Raw genomic sequence first — 17,246 nt, forward strand, 5'->3', positions numbered from 1 at the left:
TATTCCAAGATGACAATCCCAGGATTCATCCGTCTCAAATTGTGAAAGAGTGGTTCAGGGAGCATGAGACATCATTTTCACACATGGATTGGCCACCACAGGGTCCAGACCTGAACCCCATTGAGAATCTTTGGGATGTGCTGGAGAAGACTGCGCAGTGGTCCAAATCTCCCATCATCAGTACAAGATCTTGGGGAAAAATTAATGCAACTCTGGACAGAAGTAAATGTGACTTTGCAGAAGGTTGTGGAAATGATGCCACAGCGAATGCGTGCCATAATCAAAGCTAAAGGCGGTCCAACAAAATAGTGTGTGTGACCTTTCATTTGGCCAGGCAGTATATTTAACATGAGCAATCAGACTCAGTCCCTTTAATTCAACCCTAAAGCTATCTATGAAGAGTCACTGAATTTGAATTTTCACAACATCCCCCATGTGATGCATCCTGTGATTAATTTGATGTATTCATTAAGAACTACAACAAGCCTGTGAGATTCACAAGAATAAATGCAAGAATATTTTTGTTTCAATTTCAATAATTTATTCATGATAAATGAATGTCCTTTTGTAAGTCTACAAAAGTTACAAAAGAATGTCAAATATAAATAATGGAGCTTAATAAATTAAATAAATAGTTTGATATAAACATGCTACTCTATAATGCCATGAAGCCAGACATTCAAGTACGTATGATGAGATCGCCCCTTAAATACACATAAATACACATATCATAAATAGCAAGTAACAAAACAAAACATCATATCTGATATTAGTCATTACAAAATCAACATCTGCTTCATGAAAAAGGCCTTCCACCAAACACATTCCATCAAAACACAGCTGTTTGTCTTCCATAATGGGCAATTAAAAGTAACATTAGCAAAGCTAGCCCTTTCTATGATAGGAGAAAACAATTACTACGACATTTTGGCAAGCTGTAAGGCATTGAAACACAGGAACTTTGGAAGATCGAGAGCACACTACTGTAGCTATAGAATAAATACTCCCACCTTCACAAAAACGCCAGGGAAGAAAATATAAGTGAAAGGGGCAGTCATGGGAAAAATGGAGAAAAAGAAACTTTTGTGGGTCCTGGATTTGTTTCTTTAAAGTTGTGCCATTTCTTAAGGCAGTTTGTATGTGTTCATAAAGAAGTCACTGACAGGCAGAGATAAGGCCTGAGCATAGGGACCTTTGGTCAGTGTTATTACAGATCAGCAACAAAAACACAAGTTCAGTGTTTAGGGCAGCTAGAGAATGTGCACTTCCTACCAAAGTCCCAAGTGGGCTTGGATGGAGGTCATTTGCATTTCCAAACGAAATGAAATCATGTTAAGCTCTGATACAGAGAAAATGCAACTTAAGGCAAGTAAATATAGAGAAGAACAGTAGGGCATAAAACTAGTAAACATTTTCAACAGAGTAGACAAAAAAACCTCAGTGTGGAGCCACAAGACATTGTTACATTTGAACTCGTCATAGCATGGCAGTGTCACAATAAGCCCCTTTGCAGGGACAGAAGTTGTGCTTTTTTAAAGCTGCCATTAATAATTCTCATTTGATAATGTTAAACTGGTGACATTAACATGCCTGACAGATTAAGATTTGAACTCCTTCCTGTGGAGAGGCCACCACACTACGGCTGCTTTAAGTCACTCCATTAATTCTTCAGTAAAACAATGCAAAAGCACCTCAGTACTCATGTAAATGGAAATGAAGTTATGGCGACTGTTTTGTGTTAACTAAAGGCTTAGCAAGCCTTAATTCTTTGACCTTAACACTGGCCATGTCTTTCAGATAGAACAAGAAAAAATTCCTCCCCAGGCATTTGTCATCTCCTTCCAGGAGGACTCAAGACCCCTCCTCCCTCTTTCCCTCTTCAGTTATTGGCCTTTTGGATCAGAAGAGGTTTTCTCGAGCACCCAGGGATTGCCTTCAGAAAACACCTCTTCCTGGGACGGCATCGATCACGCCATCCCGTTTCTTGCAGTTCTCAGGTTTTGCTGGTCCTGAACAGTTTCTTTCTGGGGAAGGCCTGCTCAAATGCATTCTGATTGGCCTTGGCCACCTGCCTAGATGCAGAAAGAACACACCCATGTTAGTGGCCATCAAGGCAAGTGCTCATATGGACAGACATATGCCATTCCACACGTATCTGTGCAAATATGTCAGCTGTGGGAATGTCGCTCACCGGAGATGTGCGAGCAGGTTATTGCTGGCTTTGTCCATGTCGTCCAAGCCATGGTCAAGTGGACTCACAACTACCATGCTTGGGTCCATGGAGCTGTGACCAAAACAATGAGTGGCAGGTTAAAAGGTGAGCCCTTCCAGGAATGGTTTGCTAGCACATTATAATCACAAACATTCTTCATCTGTTCCACTTTGTCCTACGGCAAACAATGCAAAGCAGCTAACCTAAGAAAAGAGTACAAGCCAGTGCCAAGGGCTAGGAGGCATTCATCAGCCTGAGAAATCACAAGAATTTTTAACATCTTCTAGAGAGATTAAGAGACACATATTAAAACTAGGCCTCTGAATTAAGGGCCCATGTGACGCAACCAGCACACACAGGCATGAGTCAAGAGCACGTCTCCAGCTCATCAGTGCACGCCGGCTACACTTAGCCCTGATCTGCTCTGTTTCTAGATGACTGCCAATGGCATATGCAACACAAGGAGAAGCTTGTGTCTGATATGATCAGCAGCAGGGCAGAAGGAAGGTCTAGACGCAAGACACCGCTTACCTGGCATGGCAAAAGGTCGAGCAGGTCAAGTCACCGGGGTTGTCACACACACAGCGGCCAGTGGAGCGCCGGCGACGGGACAAAGGACTTCCGAGACCATACGGGACAATCTTACTGTCAGGAGAGGGAGAGAAAGAGGGAATTAACACCTGGTATGTAGTAATGCTCAAAATAACAAGGAACCGCGTTCATCTGCGGTCAGATCGAATATTGAGGAGGCAGGATGTTGCAAAATGAGCATGGGCATTCATTTTGGAGGGGGCAGCTTACCTAGGTGTGTTGACCCAGATGATATCTAAGTGGCAGAAATAGATGCACTCCTTATCCATCCAGTTACTGCAGGAGCAGCGTTTGGTGCGCACCCTCTTGACCAGTGAAGCGCTGGTGGTTTCAGAGCGCTGAGAGAAGGGAAGTCCAAATCCTAGAAACAGACCGCATTATGTCTTAATGCCGGGTAAAGCCAAGATGTGTTGCAGCTGTGGTGAGCATATAAACATGAGTGTGTGAAACTGGCAAAGATTTCCCTAAGTATCGCTTTATCACGTTAAGAGTTGCTCACAATCAGTTCCAACATAAATAGTTAAGATAGGGCAGTACCAGTGCAATACCATATAGATATGACTCATTACTTGAAACAATTATCAACAACACTTATCTATATGCAGTTTGTATGTATCATATTAATACATCTAAATATTAAAATTAAACTACCCTGAAACTATATTAGCAAGAAATGCACCTAGAGCAAGTGCGAAGGTTGTATCATCACAAGGTATGTGCACAACAGGTTCTCAGGAATTTGAACTCTGGCTACACGTCTTACAAAGCATAGATTATGCATTATAATGTATAGTAATAGATTTTCCTTCAAATGTGCTTTTATACCTTTTATAGCTATATATGCACATTGCGGCATTCTTTTGCCATAAGCATTCCTGTGTAGTCCATGCAGATGTGTAGTGGTGACCACAGTACCAAGCAGCCTGATGACCCTTTAATATTGGAAGATTTTGGAGAGGTACTGGTGACTTACCTTCATGCATTAACACGCAGAGCGTGAGAGACATGAGAAGAGCCCAACGCAGCACCAGAGCCATTGTCGAGCTTTCAGGGACTTGAACGAGCTTGTTAGATCCAGAGAGAGTGCAGAGCACAGATATCAGTGAGCACTACTCCTGCTAAAGCCTGCTACAGGTGCTCGTGTGGAGTTCTACCTCCCGGCCTCTCTTTTATAGAGCCAGCCAGTGACACACCCACTCTCCTCCTCCACTCCCCTCCTCCTCTCGTCACCGCTTTCCGGCCACACGCGGAACTTTGTTGTCGTACTACGACATGCCTCCCTCACATTCCATGCCTCCCGAGGGCATTCTCAGATGTTGGACAGCAGAAAAGCAGGAGATAGGAAGGAACATGTTCGGGATTTGCCCTCTGCTTTGCCAGTTGCTTTGAGTCTCATTGTCAGGGTGCAAAACAGGAGCATTTGGATTTAATTACTTTTTTGTTGTAGGCATTAAAATCTCTACATTTTAAAAATGTATATATATATATATATATATACATGGTTTATTTATTTATTTATTTATTTTATTTTTTTAATTTTATCTGTCCCAAGCTCTAGTATTTACTCTGTATGACAAATATGATAAATTTGGATTTTCAAAACTTTAGTGTCAAATTCGGATTTCTTAATCTATGTTTGCATTTGTATCTTCTTGTACTTTTACCCCGGGAATGTATATGAAATAAACCATAACAGTACATGGCCCAGTGTTCCAAATCCTTCTGTTACCATTTGGTCAGGACTTTTTCCAGTGCTCTGCTCCATATGGCAAAGGTGAATAGCGTAATTTCCCCAGTCCTTAGATACCTATCTATTCACTTTTATGTTACTTCCGCAAAAGCAATGCAAATTGCCAGAGTCCTGCTATAGGCAGTGACACAACCTATGCTCTCTTGTGGTCAAGCCATTATAAATTGAATTCATCAGTGAATATCTGATAACAAATGGCAAAGCATGCAAATACTTTAATATGAAGGAATGCCTTTTCTTTTGGACTGGAAACTGATGCATATTGTTCTTGTTAAATGATGGAAGCATACGGTGCACTTTCCCTTTGGGGATGACAGCTACTGGAGCACTCTGACCTACTGAGCACTCTACTGCATCATATAACAAAATAGCCCCACTAGGAGGCTTGTGTAACTCCTGCTAAGACTGCACTGGAACACAACCATATTGTTCATTTAGCAACGGACAAAATGAATGATAGTTCTCTATTATAAATAAGCTTTCCAGCTTGAATCTGGTTAAGGATTTCTTATTCAACTCCACACAATGCAGACAGGGAAAGCAGGCATCAAAGGATGGAAACATTTTTTTTGTTGTTGTTTTGTTGAAATGGGGCACAAAAACAGTTTGAGGAACATGAAGTCTTTGCAGGGGGGAAGGAAATGCCAGAGTGATGTCACAGGCCATTAAACAATGGCACCTCCACAGCTATTTGGCCCCTTAAAAATGAAGGATAACAAAAAAGCCAAGAGGCTTAAACAAATATTTGTCCAGCAGCACAGTACAAGTAGACTGGAAATCGTGGCACTCGCCTGTCTGGACAGGACTCTTCCTCCTTGATAGCCTTTAACTCTCCTGACCTCCCGCAACACCCCCTGCCCCATGCCCGTTATTACATATGTCGGTCATAGAAGGATAAAGATTTGGAACATGGCAGATAAAAGCAGTCATCAGGGTGGGCAGGATGATTGGCAGGTGTAGGCAGTGTCATCACTACCGAAACTCTTTATCCACCTTCTTCAGTGGTTAATCATCCCAATGTACACCCGCATTATATTGCCTGTCTTTCAGGGATTGTCTCTGCTTTGTCTATCTCTCCCTGTCTGTTTCTCTATGTCTCTCTCTCTCCCTCTCTCCCTATCTGTTTGTCTGTGTGTGGGTCTCTCTCTCTCTATCTCTGTCTTGTTTGCTCTCTCGCTCTCTCTCTCTCACACGCGCGTGTGCACTTCTGTCACACTGCAAAAATGCAGCTTTATCCATTTCCTCTTGCAGACAGCTCAGCGGCATGCTATGAACAGCACGTTGACAACGACCCACAGCTGAATGACTCGAAGGAATGCCTTAGGTACAGTGCTGGAATGCACAGTTCCCGTGGACTTTGACACCCCTTCTGTCCTGCTGCTCCCCCTTACCAAAACTGGCCAGCAGCGCAATATGGAGATGACGTACCGAATGTTACGCACCATGACTAACCGCAGAGGAATAAAAAACTTCAGTCTGAAAACACTTGAGAGGTTACGGTACCTATACAAGTAAACCCAAGAAGACGTGGTTACTGTTTGAGCATCTGAGCTGTGTGCTGTTCATTTTCATTTTCATTTGCATGGTATATTGCAGTGATATTAATCATCCGATTGTTTGCAGTCCTACCAAGTCTAGGTCCACAGTGTCAACTAGAGACAGTGAAACAGCAGTCTGACAGAGACAGCGAACAGCAGAATGAAAATGGTGCTCATGGTAGCCGCGAAAACTCGCGAAAAATCTCTGTTTATAAACGCATGGGTACAGCTGCTGTATAATGTCCTGCCATGTGACTGTCCACAAAACGCATACTTTTTGATGACGTTTTTCCTCAGTCGCTTGGGTACATCTCTCAGGTTGGAGCTGAAACTCTGAAAGCTACTCATTAAACCATCACATCATATAGTTGCACGTGCATATCCTAAAAGCAGTTTCTCATTCTTTTGAACAAACAGCAAATGCTTTGTCACCTTTACTCAAATGATGATGACCTGCCTGCTGTTATTTACATTATCAATTACTTATGTCATGTTGATCTAAACACATTAAACTTGTCCTCTGCTGAACAGTCTTACCCCCCAAAACATCTAGGTATCAGTTCACTGCATAAGTTCAAATGTGTTGAACCAACTGTCATAATCTGTTAAGCATGTCTTATAAATGTATATTCTGGGTCTCTGAACTGATTCATGACTCTGAATGTGTGTGTGAATGTGTGTGAAGGCGAGGTGCTGTCAAACAGCCTGGTCTTTCTTGTCTGCATCTCAATGACATCTGTCAGCAAATTACCCCACAAGCCATAAATGTGAATCTTTTCTAATCTCTTACAGTCAGTCTCCTACATACAAGCATGTGTAAGTGTACTGATGAAATTGATATAGGCTACACAGAAAAGGTGCACTCTTTCATTTTCATTAACATCAAAACCTTAGCCATCAGAAAATACTTAGAGTTCACGTATTCTGGCAAATGCTTAAAGAGTACACTCTTACTAGCAACAAGGCTAAGGATTTTGTTTGTAAACAATGACACAAGGACTTGCTGTTCACTAATCTAAATATTTACTTTTGAGACATAATCTAAGACAAGTTATTCACTTTTGCAGCTAATCTATTGTGTGGTGCTGTTTGTATGAACTGTTTAGAAAAAATCCACTTATTGTATTACACAAATGTTAGTGATGGGTCGAGAAATGCAGCAAAGTAACTGATATTGACTTTAAAAAATCAAGCTAATTAAACTGGACATGTCAACAACAAATGCCTTTATGTTTGTCAATGTGTGTATTTGACACCACTCTGTTTCATGTAATAGAGTGGTAACAGTTGGGGTTTTGTTTTTTTGAGTGAAGGTAAGATTAGCCAGCATGTAGTTTGGGATCATTCATGACGCTTGTGAGTAGCTCAAATAACAAACAGACAAGGGTGAATGCTGATGTGATAAGATGAGAAGAAGTGTAGACTCTCTCTTACATACTCACACACACACACACACACACACACACACACACACACACACACTCACACATACACACACCTACACATACACACACAGATCAACACTCTTCGTCTTCCTGCTCATTCTTTGTGGGTGAGTAGTAAGGCAGCAACAAGACCAAGTATGTAAACAGCAATAATATCTTCAGGAAGCCGTTATGGTGCGAGTATCAAAACCATAACACCTTTCCGACTTCCTCTCATTTATCCGTATGAAAGAAGTGAAATCACAGCACTGTAAGACTGGATCAAAGTATCAGGTCACCATCTGTTTATTATTAACTCTTGTTATGCCCTGTTGCTGAGGTAACCCGCTGATCGGTTTATTATTTTAAGTCTTGCTATCTATGGCTTCTTTTGGAGTGATAAAATTGAGACACACCGCTAGAAAGAGCTGTGTGGTTATTCTCACAAGCAGCTATATCAACATTCAGACTGAATGCCCACCCATTTGGGCAGTGAGTTTTGTACAGTGATGTACTTGGCACTTTAAGCTGCACCACTTCTATTCGCATTCTGTGCTCTCTGTCCTCCTTGAGAAAGTTATTTTTGTCATTAACACCTGCTATTTGTCAGAAGAGTATTTTTCATACTAATTCATGCACATTCTTGCCCACATTTTCTGTCTGATGGGAATTATTTGGGAGTGAACATGGATTTCATTTTAATAAGGCAAAATGTGATTGGCATATTGGTCTGATGTCTCCATCGACAATTGGACTGTTCTTATCTACTTAAGACCAGATCTGGAGACATAATTGTTGTAGGAAGGCCCATTCAAAGGCCACTGCAAATAAATATGCTCAAATACAATCCTCTGTTCAGTTTAGTGAAAGAATCTTAAACATCTTATTTTTCTTGGTAGTATCTTAGGCCTGGGATACTGAGATCTGGTCAGCCAGCATAGTGTATTAAAAGGTTCCAGAGGAGCAGTGGTAGCTCAGTGGTGAAGGTTCTTGCCTAGTAGTCAGAAGGTTGCTAGGTCAAGTCCTGTCATTGCCAGGGCTTCCAGAAATATAACTCTGGAAGTTTCTCCATTCATATGCAAGCAAAGCTTCTCAAGGTCAGCAGAACCTCTAGGCATTCTGACTCACTGGGAGTTCCTACTTCATTTTCCCCTCTACAAAAGACATCCAAGGTAACTGTTACCATGTTTTTCAAATAAAGAATCGAAAGTATCTACTGAAAAGTAACCACCCTGTCTGCCTTTATTCCTAAGAAGAAATACAAAAAAAATCAGCACACCATCAGGCATGGATTACAGTGGCCGGCTGATGCATATAATGTTATCACACTGCAGCTGGCACCCAACCTGCCCTCACAGACCACATCCACCAATCAAAACACGCATTCATTTACCCAGTCCTAATCACCCATTTAGTGAATAACCACTTACGGCTATCCCTCATTAATCCCCACAGGTACCCGGGTTCAGTGCTTCTTAACCACCAGTTAGAGACTTTGCCTGCTGTTTTCTTTGCTGAAAGCTTATGTTTTCATTGTTTTGCCTCTCGCAAATAAAACACCTTTTGAGTTCCTCACTCGCGCTTCGCTCCAGCCTCACAATGTCTCACGGTTGTGTTGTCCATCCATACTCAGTTTCTGCCCCACTAGCACACAGGAATTTCAATGCTACACAATACCTGTCAGATGCCACTGAAAGTAACATCAGGGCTCAGGGCTCAGGGCTCAGGATTTCATTACATCCGTCTTCGGAATGCAGTTCAGCAGCTGTGATACACCCAGAACACAATAAAGCGTTTTTGGTTTTTTAATTAAAATTAAGTTAACCTTTTAAATCCCAAAGATCTATCTATCTACCAAGAAGCTCTGCCTAAAACTACTTAGATTTTTTTTTTTTTTTTTTTGACAAACTTATTTGCACTAATATGTGCTGGGTTCGCTGATAATAATGATTCATATCACTGTAATGTTACAGTTATGCAATGTTTTATTTAATACAGTGTAATGTTATAATTAGAATTATAACCATCATATTTAAAATAGTGACAGTATATTTATAAACTGGCACATAGCCAGTCAATATGTGATTACTTCACATGAAGCAAATACACTAGATTATATTATGATATTTAAAATGAAGTATATGTCCTCAGTGCTTATAAACCACGGCAGTTAGGGCCACCAGAATTTTACATGTAAATATGCAACTATTATATATAAACTATTATTGTATATAAAGAATTATATGTAATGTGCAACATAATTTGTTTATATAAATATGCTATAAATTCTATACAATTATTATTTAGTTTACAAGCCAATAAGCATAACATTAATAGAAACATGGACCATGACACATACTGGTTGGTCAGTGTCAGTGTTCAAAACTTTGGAATAGCTTCATGATCTCCATGACTCTATATCACTTATTCTATATCACTTTTTGTGTACTGTGCTACTGGTTTGTGGTCTGCTATGTTTAATGGCTGTTTGTACAATAATCAAAAACATTGTTTTTTACCTAATGCATATTAAGTTCCATCTACACTGGGTCTGCAGTTCTGATACATGTAAAGAAAATAAAAAACGTTGCAGTACACAAGTTAGAATCATATGTATGAGCCTGCCAGTTTTTTTTCCAGTCAAGTTTTTTCTTTGAGTCCAGTTCACATGGTCATACTTATCGCGATTAGGTGCACTCTGCTACGTTTTGGATATACGTATGTCTCATGTGTGGCTGGCTTGCCTTCCTCATTGTCTGAATCCAACTTCATCACGGACAGACAGTAAGTAGTGCAGCCCAGACAGTGTAACACACCAATGTGTCAACTTGTGTCAGAATATAACAGCTCAGCAAATCAAAATGAACAAATAACCACATCTAGAAATCAGTTTAATCAGTGTACCAGTTTTACTGAAAAACGCTTCCATTGCAATCAAGGTTTATAAATATTTGCTGAAGTTCTTTAAATGTGTACTTTACCCGGGACAAGGAGTGGAGAAATGGAAGAGTCACACAAAGGAGGAATGAAAACAGAGAAAAGTAAACAGTGCATGTCTGGACTATATAGAAGAGAGGAGTTGAGCATTCAATCAAAGAGGAAGGGCACGTATGTGGCGAAGGCTGTCACGCTGAACCCACTGCAAAATGAAACGCCTCGGTCACTTAGCCCTGCGACATTACCCGAGAAATTCAAGCTTCATGTCTCATACAAACTGTCCAACATTGACATCTGGGGGCCATCGAAGTGAGAAGCATCTGTTTACACCATTTCCACTTATGATTTCATTGCCGTGATTATGGGACAATAAAACAAACAAATAACATTTGTTGGACGTAGATTGGTTTAGTTTGGAGCTCAACACTTCATCCCAAATCATTGTGAAATTTGAGAATATACCAAATCCAGAGGTGTTTGAAAGCCATTTCGTAGCATTTGTTTGTATGCTATAAATACATGAGGCGATGTTTTCATGACCACCAAGTGCCTCAATAAAGGATTAATTACATTAAAAGGCGGCAAAAGGCTAACGGATGAGCATTCTGCGGTACCAGTGACACACACACGTCACAGGGATGTTATTCAGTTCCTCATTTAGCCACACAGTGGCGCTAAAATGTACATGCAAAGTTATGAAGCCAAAACTGGTCAGTAAAATAGCCTGCTATATGCCTTCTGTGGATTGTCTTTTCCAATACAATATGACCTTAATTCTGTCACAATTTAGAAAATCAAACAACACTCTGCATCATTAATCAGCTAAAAGCAAAAATAAAGCTGTAAATTCTTGCTGTCTCTGTATATCTACAGTAAATAGAGACAGTGCATATTGCCTTCTCAGTATTTCATGATATTTTTTATATCTATCCCATTAATTTGCAATATGTAAGTAATTGAACAAAGACTCAATTTTAGCTCCTTTAGCTCTTGATTCGATCATATTTGACTGGAAATGAAACAAGCGTTGTTGTGCAGATCATCTGCTATAATTCGGGGTTTTTTACATCTGTATCAGATCAGCTGTATGAAGAAGCCATATCACCTAACCAATCTACACTGGGTGTCCCACACCCCCCATGCCAACAGTATAATACCAGAAGATTAGTGAGAGAGAGAGAGAGAGAGAGAGAGAGAGAGAGAGAGAGAGAGAGAGAGAGAGAGAGAGAGAGAGAGAGGAAAAACAGAAAGAGATTATCATTTCATTCCTTTGCTGACAGCACACAAAAGCTACATCAAGTCAGTAATGCAACTATGTGAAGGAAAGCATGATGCACTGGGCAATATAACAATCACTTTCTCCCCTTTACCTGAAAAAGCACTGGTATCCTGATACTCTGAGTCAGAGTATCAGGAAACACTTGTTTGTTATAATTGTATCGCTAAAGATTTGAAAATAATTCCATTGCTGTGGTAACTAAGAGATCAACTTTGTCTAGTCCCGCCCTCCTTGGTTTTCCACCCATCAAGCTCCGTGACACAGGATCATCTTTCTTTAGACATGTTCCACACATCCATATTTACAGTTAGAGGTAAGGTTTGCGCAATATGCAAAAGGTGGACTCGGCACAGAGTGAACATTTGGATGTGAGGCTTTTAACGATCAAACAACAAACTTAACAAAGCAAAGAACCAGAAATACATTAGGCAAAAGAACGCAGTTTGCTGAGCCACGTGTGCTGGGGAAGGACCTGTGTTTTAAAACATAGATACTTGGGCTGATCCCTTCTGTCTGAAGGCAGGGCTAGTGCCATAGCAACTCTGATCTTACAGAAAAGCAAAATCCAAAATGAGAAAGTTTTTTTATTTTCTTTTACACATAGCTCATCTCCTGAAAGGTGCCCAAAACTCATTGTCTCAGTGATCAATCAAGTCCTCAGAACTGTCTGACTTTTCCTCAATTTGCCTTATCTCCTTACTTTTAGGAATGAGAATTTTTTAAAAAGCTGTTCCCATCAATCCTGACCATGAGCATCTATCAGATATGAAATAGAAGATGTTGAAGAAAACAGTGGTGACCCATTCCTGGTTCGTGGAAAGGTGCAGTCCAGGCCAGAAGAACAACAAAAACAAATACATTAAGACATTTGAACTTTTATTTGTTTTTAAAGCCACAAATGTGCCTTATTCGTCTATCAGAATGTCTAAGTTAATGTTCACAATGAAATCTGAGCCCATCAAATACAGGACTGCTTCTTCTTCTAAACACAAAATACATAGAGCCTGTATCACATGTAAACCGAGGGTCCAGAACCAGAGCAGAAGCTCCAGAACCTCCTCAAATCACATCAGACATATACAGTTAGTTAAACAAATTTATCTCTTTTTTTGTTGTTTTTTTTTACTTCCTTTTTAAAAAAAAATTCTTGTAAAGCACTTTCATCTGCATTTTAAAGTATTTAGGATGTAACACAAATAAAGGATGTAACACAAATAAAGAATGTAACACAAAGTTCTTTTTCTTCATTTCTTCTTCTTCATCTTTTTCTTCTTCTTCTTCTTCTTATTATTATTAGTAATATTATTATTATTATTATTAGTAGTAGTAGTAGTAGTAGTAGTAGTAGTAGTAGTAGTAGTATATGTAATAGTAATAGCACATTTAGTAGTAGCCATGATTACAATTTCATATTCTTAACACGGTCTAATATTTCTCAGATGTGACACTAATTCATTAAATTGTAAATTGCAAAAGTGTTTGTCACAGTCTCTTTTTTAATTTACTTGCTATTTCTATGCAGAAAATGCTTGGTTACAGTACGGATTTTAAAAATGATCTTAGTTATACCTTTAGTGCCTCTCCAGGGTGTCAGGAAAATGAACCGAAAATGGAAGTTACATAAAGGACATAGCCATGAAAATAAAACTAAGACAGTGCCTACATTGTGCTGAGCTGGATTTCTGTAGCACAGCTGGTAGAGCAAGGTGACAACACAAATGTTGTTTTTTTTATGCTATATGTATTTAAAACGTGTACTTCTGAGAAGTTCCTCTGAATAAGCATATTAGTTTCATGTAAGTGCAACCTGAATTGAAAAAGAGACATTATGTTAATTACTATTTTTGTTCTGAAAAGTTCATTATTAATGTTAATTAGTAACAGTACCAATCCTAGAAACACTGCTCATAGTGATAGATGGACCCAGAGGACAACGTGAAGGGTGGAGACCAGGATCTGTCTTCTGAACAGAGTTCTGTGGAGATAATGGCTGATGATGTTTCAGAAAGCTGAACCGTGAGTAAGATAGTATTCTTGTTGCTTACTTTTTGATTTGTCTTCTACAATGTGAATTTCTAGGCTGGAGGACCATCCACATGGCATGTCACTGTGTACAGGCATAGGCTAGCGGTGATGCTGTTGGAAATTGTTAAATATATCCTTATCTCAACACAGATACACCTCTTAATTAAGCAGACGGGCCCAACGGTGCATTAACTGAAAAGAAGCTATGGAGAGAAGCCGGACTCACTGGAAGTTCCCCAAATAAATCCAACGTCACTCAGTCAACTGACAAATCTGGTGGGGTCACAAAGCGTTTGTTTGATCAGTTGTTAGAGTCAACATATCTGGCCCATCACCGGCACGTGGGCTCAGAGCGGCACACGGCAGTTTGCCAAGTCTACTGACGTCAAGGCCCACGCTCAGACTCACTCATTCCAGTGGAAGTCTTCAGCCCCAGGCTTGCAGTCCACATTGCATACTAATGAAGATTATTTAAGGTGTAAAATTGAATTCATCTTAAATACAAGAGACTGATACGTCAAACACTAATACGTCTCCTTCATGGGCTAGTTATCAGCGTTGAATCAGACCTGGAGGCTGGGTTATGTAGTTCAGACAGTAAGACAGTAAGCACACAGTTTTAATCACCATACTCTGGAAGTCACGAAGAGGACAAGCAGCACTGGTCAGACTATAGGCAGTAACACTGTTCTCTCTGCGTAATCTGAGGGAAGAAGACACCACAGCCATCATCAGGGTGTGAAGGGAGCTTGCATGTATCCACTGTGTGAACCCGGACATGTACTTTGCGTGAGTGGAGAGGTGCAGGCCATGCCAAGAGCAGAACAAAAACAACAAGCTCACACTCGCTCACTAGCAACAGTGTAAAACAGTGCGTGAACTGTGTCTCACCTTAGGAACACAGAATATATTGCAATATGTTGTCAATATATCAGTTATAGACATATTTTTGTTTCTAATCTCACAAGCCATTTTATTCAACACGGTGATTGTACCTACACTCACTGGATGCATATTACAAGTGTATGATCACACACTATAGTCCATCTGTTGGCATACAGAATGTGCCAATGTCATGTCCTTCCCAAACCTCACACTCAGACCTCGCCTGAAGACCCTGCTGAGTCTCACCCCCCCACACACACACACACACCTCTCTAATAATGCTTGCTTGCTTCTCATGTGTTTCTCCCATTACAGTGTGATCTGGCTTGCCCTATTTAAGTTCCCTTCTGTCTGTTCTTTTTCACAAAATTCTCACTCCAGCATTTGTCGTGTCAAGTCCAAGCCTGAGTTTCCCACGCTCTGCGTTTTTACCTTTGACAGTCTGGGTTTGCCCCTCGGCCTGATCCCTGTTTGGGTTTATCACTTCATGTTTTGTTTTACCTTGGTTACGATATTAAAGTCCGCTTCTCTCCTGAGCCTCAGGCTGGCACTCCTCTTTGGTGAATGTCTGAAACTTGGTTACCTTCCAGCCCACAGACCACTGGACAGGCTCTGACTACTGGACCTCCTGAATGGTGGGCCATCTCTGTCGCATCATTAATACTGCCATGGCAATGGTATATACTTTTAGATATTTCACTTTTTTTTATTTTGTATTTTCATTAATATTTATTATATTGTTATTTATTTTTTATGGTTATGAACTGTATTTGGTTGTATGTTATTCAACTTTGTAAGAGTGTCCTCAGTTGTGTTAAGACCATCTGTGGTCTAACTCTCAGGGTACATGCGCATGGTACATGCATGAACAGCTCATGATCAGCACATCTCGGCCTATAGCATCGCTCTTAGGGAGCATGGCAATAATGATATCGGACAAGAGGTGATCTACGTGCGTTTATAGTCTCTCCGCTGGCAAGACTTCCTGCAGAAATAAACGTACATTTTCATTCATATGGCAAGCTGCTTTGAAGTTTACCAGTAAATTTGACAACAGTGGCGTGATAATGGGTGTGAAATGGTATGAGTTTGTCAGGTGATGTCATGGTCCTGGGTTATTTTCATGCATCAGTGTCACTAGTGGTTTGTGAGCGGGTCCGCTACCCAAAACTACTCAGCTAACATTGGTGATCAGAAACTGATTCTTAGTGAAGGGTTCGAAGATGGGTAACACCCTAGAAATGGGCTGTAGACGGACTACATATGCACCAACAAGCTGGTTGTACTAAAGTGACTGAGGAGAGAGTCTGCAGGCTGAGAAAAAGGGCAGGTGTAGCTACATTTCATTCAGCCTAATTCCCAGCCGCTCAGCATTACTGATAGAGACGTACCGGTTCTAGCAGCCGGTGCGCTTACTGCAGTGGCTCCCAGCGTGCGTCCCGAGGGACCTCACGTGTTTTCCCTGTTCCCAGTGGTTTAGCAATTCACCAGTGAGTCGAGTTATGTTTTATCAGGGGAAACAGAAATGTGAAGGCTTCCATGAGTCAGACCGGGACCAGGACTTCAAGAATTAGAGTTAAAACATATTTAATTAGGCGCATCTAGAGAGAGCAAACCATGGTACATAAGCAAGGACGCATGACTAATTACCAGTCATTTATAGTAATGGTGTCAAATTCGGCTCCTGTCAAGTTATTTCCAGTAATGTGGACCAAGGTTATTAAAATGTAAATTGGCAAAGTTTTTCATTAAGTATCATTTATTAGTTATTAAGTAACAGTATTAGTTAACACTCTGGGGTCAAAATTTATAGTGGCATTGTAATTAATATTCCCTTTAAATTCCCTCTCTCTTTTTCACACACACGTGAAGTTAGTATTCAGCCATTAACATTACCAAACTGTGAACATTAGCACATCAGCATTCATAAACCATCAGTAGTAGTTATTAACAGCAACACAAACAGCAAAACAAACAAACAAACAAACAAAATCACTGCTTATACAGCAGGACAGTAATCCAGTAATGGTGTTAACAACATTGCTAATATTACTTATAGTTTATTATCTGATGCTTTAAATCATGTAATTAATGCTGAATTTAACTAAATTAAAAGTGAAGATCCACAGAACAGACTAGAAGTTAAATTCTGTAAAAAATAAACTTCAGTAAATACAAAAACAAAACAAAAAAACACTCTAACCTTGGTGTTTACACTTCTATGATACGCCCAGTTTAGCTTCTGAGGGGCTTGGTGGTTAGATTACATCACTGCATTGCATTAGTGAAATCACTGGACCTCCGTAAGGAGTTCTCAGAAATGGCTCAATATTTCCATCTAGTGGCCAGTAAAGGAGTAACATTCACAGACTCAGGATTTGTTCATTCTCAAATCTTTTTATTTAATTTCTGTTTTAATCAAATATTGAACACTTCAAATAGTTAGCAATGTTTAATCAAGCACTTGGCAAAACATTATCATTTGTTTTATTGCTTGTCACAAATTCTTCATTTTTGCCAGTAATGCCCCTGTTTACAGGCACCCAATATTCTGTCCAGGCTCACAGAGCTACAGGAGAAGTTTAACAGAGATGTCCAAAAAGAA

General features: G+C 40.1%; 1 protein-coding gene across 1 annotated transcript; it reads right to left on the minus strand.

Moving 5' to 3' along the window:
* Positions 1 to 518: 518 nt before the first annotated feature.
* edn2 (endothelin 2) lies at positions 519 to 3,938 on the minus strand. The gene is made up of 5 exons (XM_027009781.3): positions 3,777 to 3,938; positions 3,014 to 3,164; positions 2,744 to 2,857; positions 2,192 to 2,284; positions 519 to 2,072 (listed from the first exon to the last, which is right to left on the minus strand). Exons 1-5 carry the CDS (start codon positions 3,838 to 3,840, stop codon positions 1,994 to 1,996), a joined length of 501 nt encoding a protein of 166 aa, XP_026865582.1. The 5' UTR covers positions 3,841 to 3,938; the 3' UTR covers positions 519 to 1,993.
* Between the last annotated feature and the right edge of the window lie 13,308 nt (positions 3,939 to 17,246).

Source organism: Electrophorus electricus, chromosome 6, assembly GCF_041902795.1.
Source record: "Electrophorus electricus isolate QZ-2024a chromosome 6, ASM4190279v1, whole genome shotgun sequence".
NCBI classification, from domain to species: domain Eukaryota; kingdom Metazoa; phylum Chordata; class Actinopteri; order Gymnotiformes; family Gymnotidae; genus Electrophorus; species Electrophorus electricus.

What these genes read in the sequence shown, in the direction of transcription:
- edn2 (XM_027009781.3), bottom strand. Translation starts at nt 3,840, where the DNA reads ATGGCTCTGGTGCTGCGTTGGGCTCTTCTCATGTCTCTCACGCTCTGC. An exon ending in CTGCGTGTTAATGCATGAAG is followed by an intron (nt 3,165 to 3,776) that starts GTAAGTCACCAG and finishes GTCTGTTTCTAG; the next exon opens with GATTTGGACTTCCCTTCTCT. An exon ending in TCGACCTTTTGCCATGCCAG is followed by an intron (nt 2,285 to 2,743) that starts GTAAGCGGTGTC and finishes TTTTGGTCACAG; the next exon opens with CTCCATGGACCCAAGCATGG.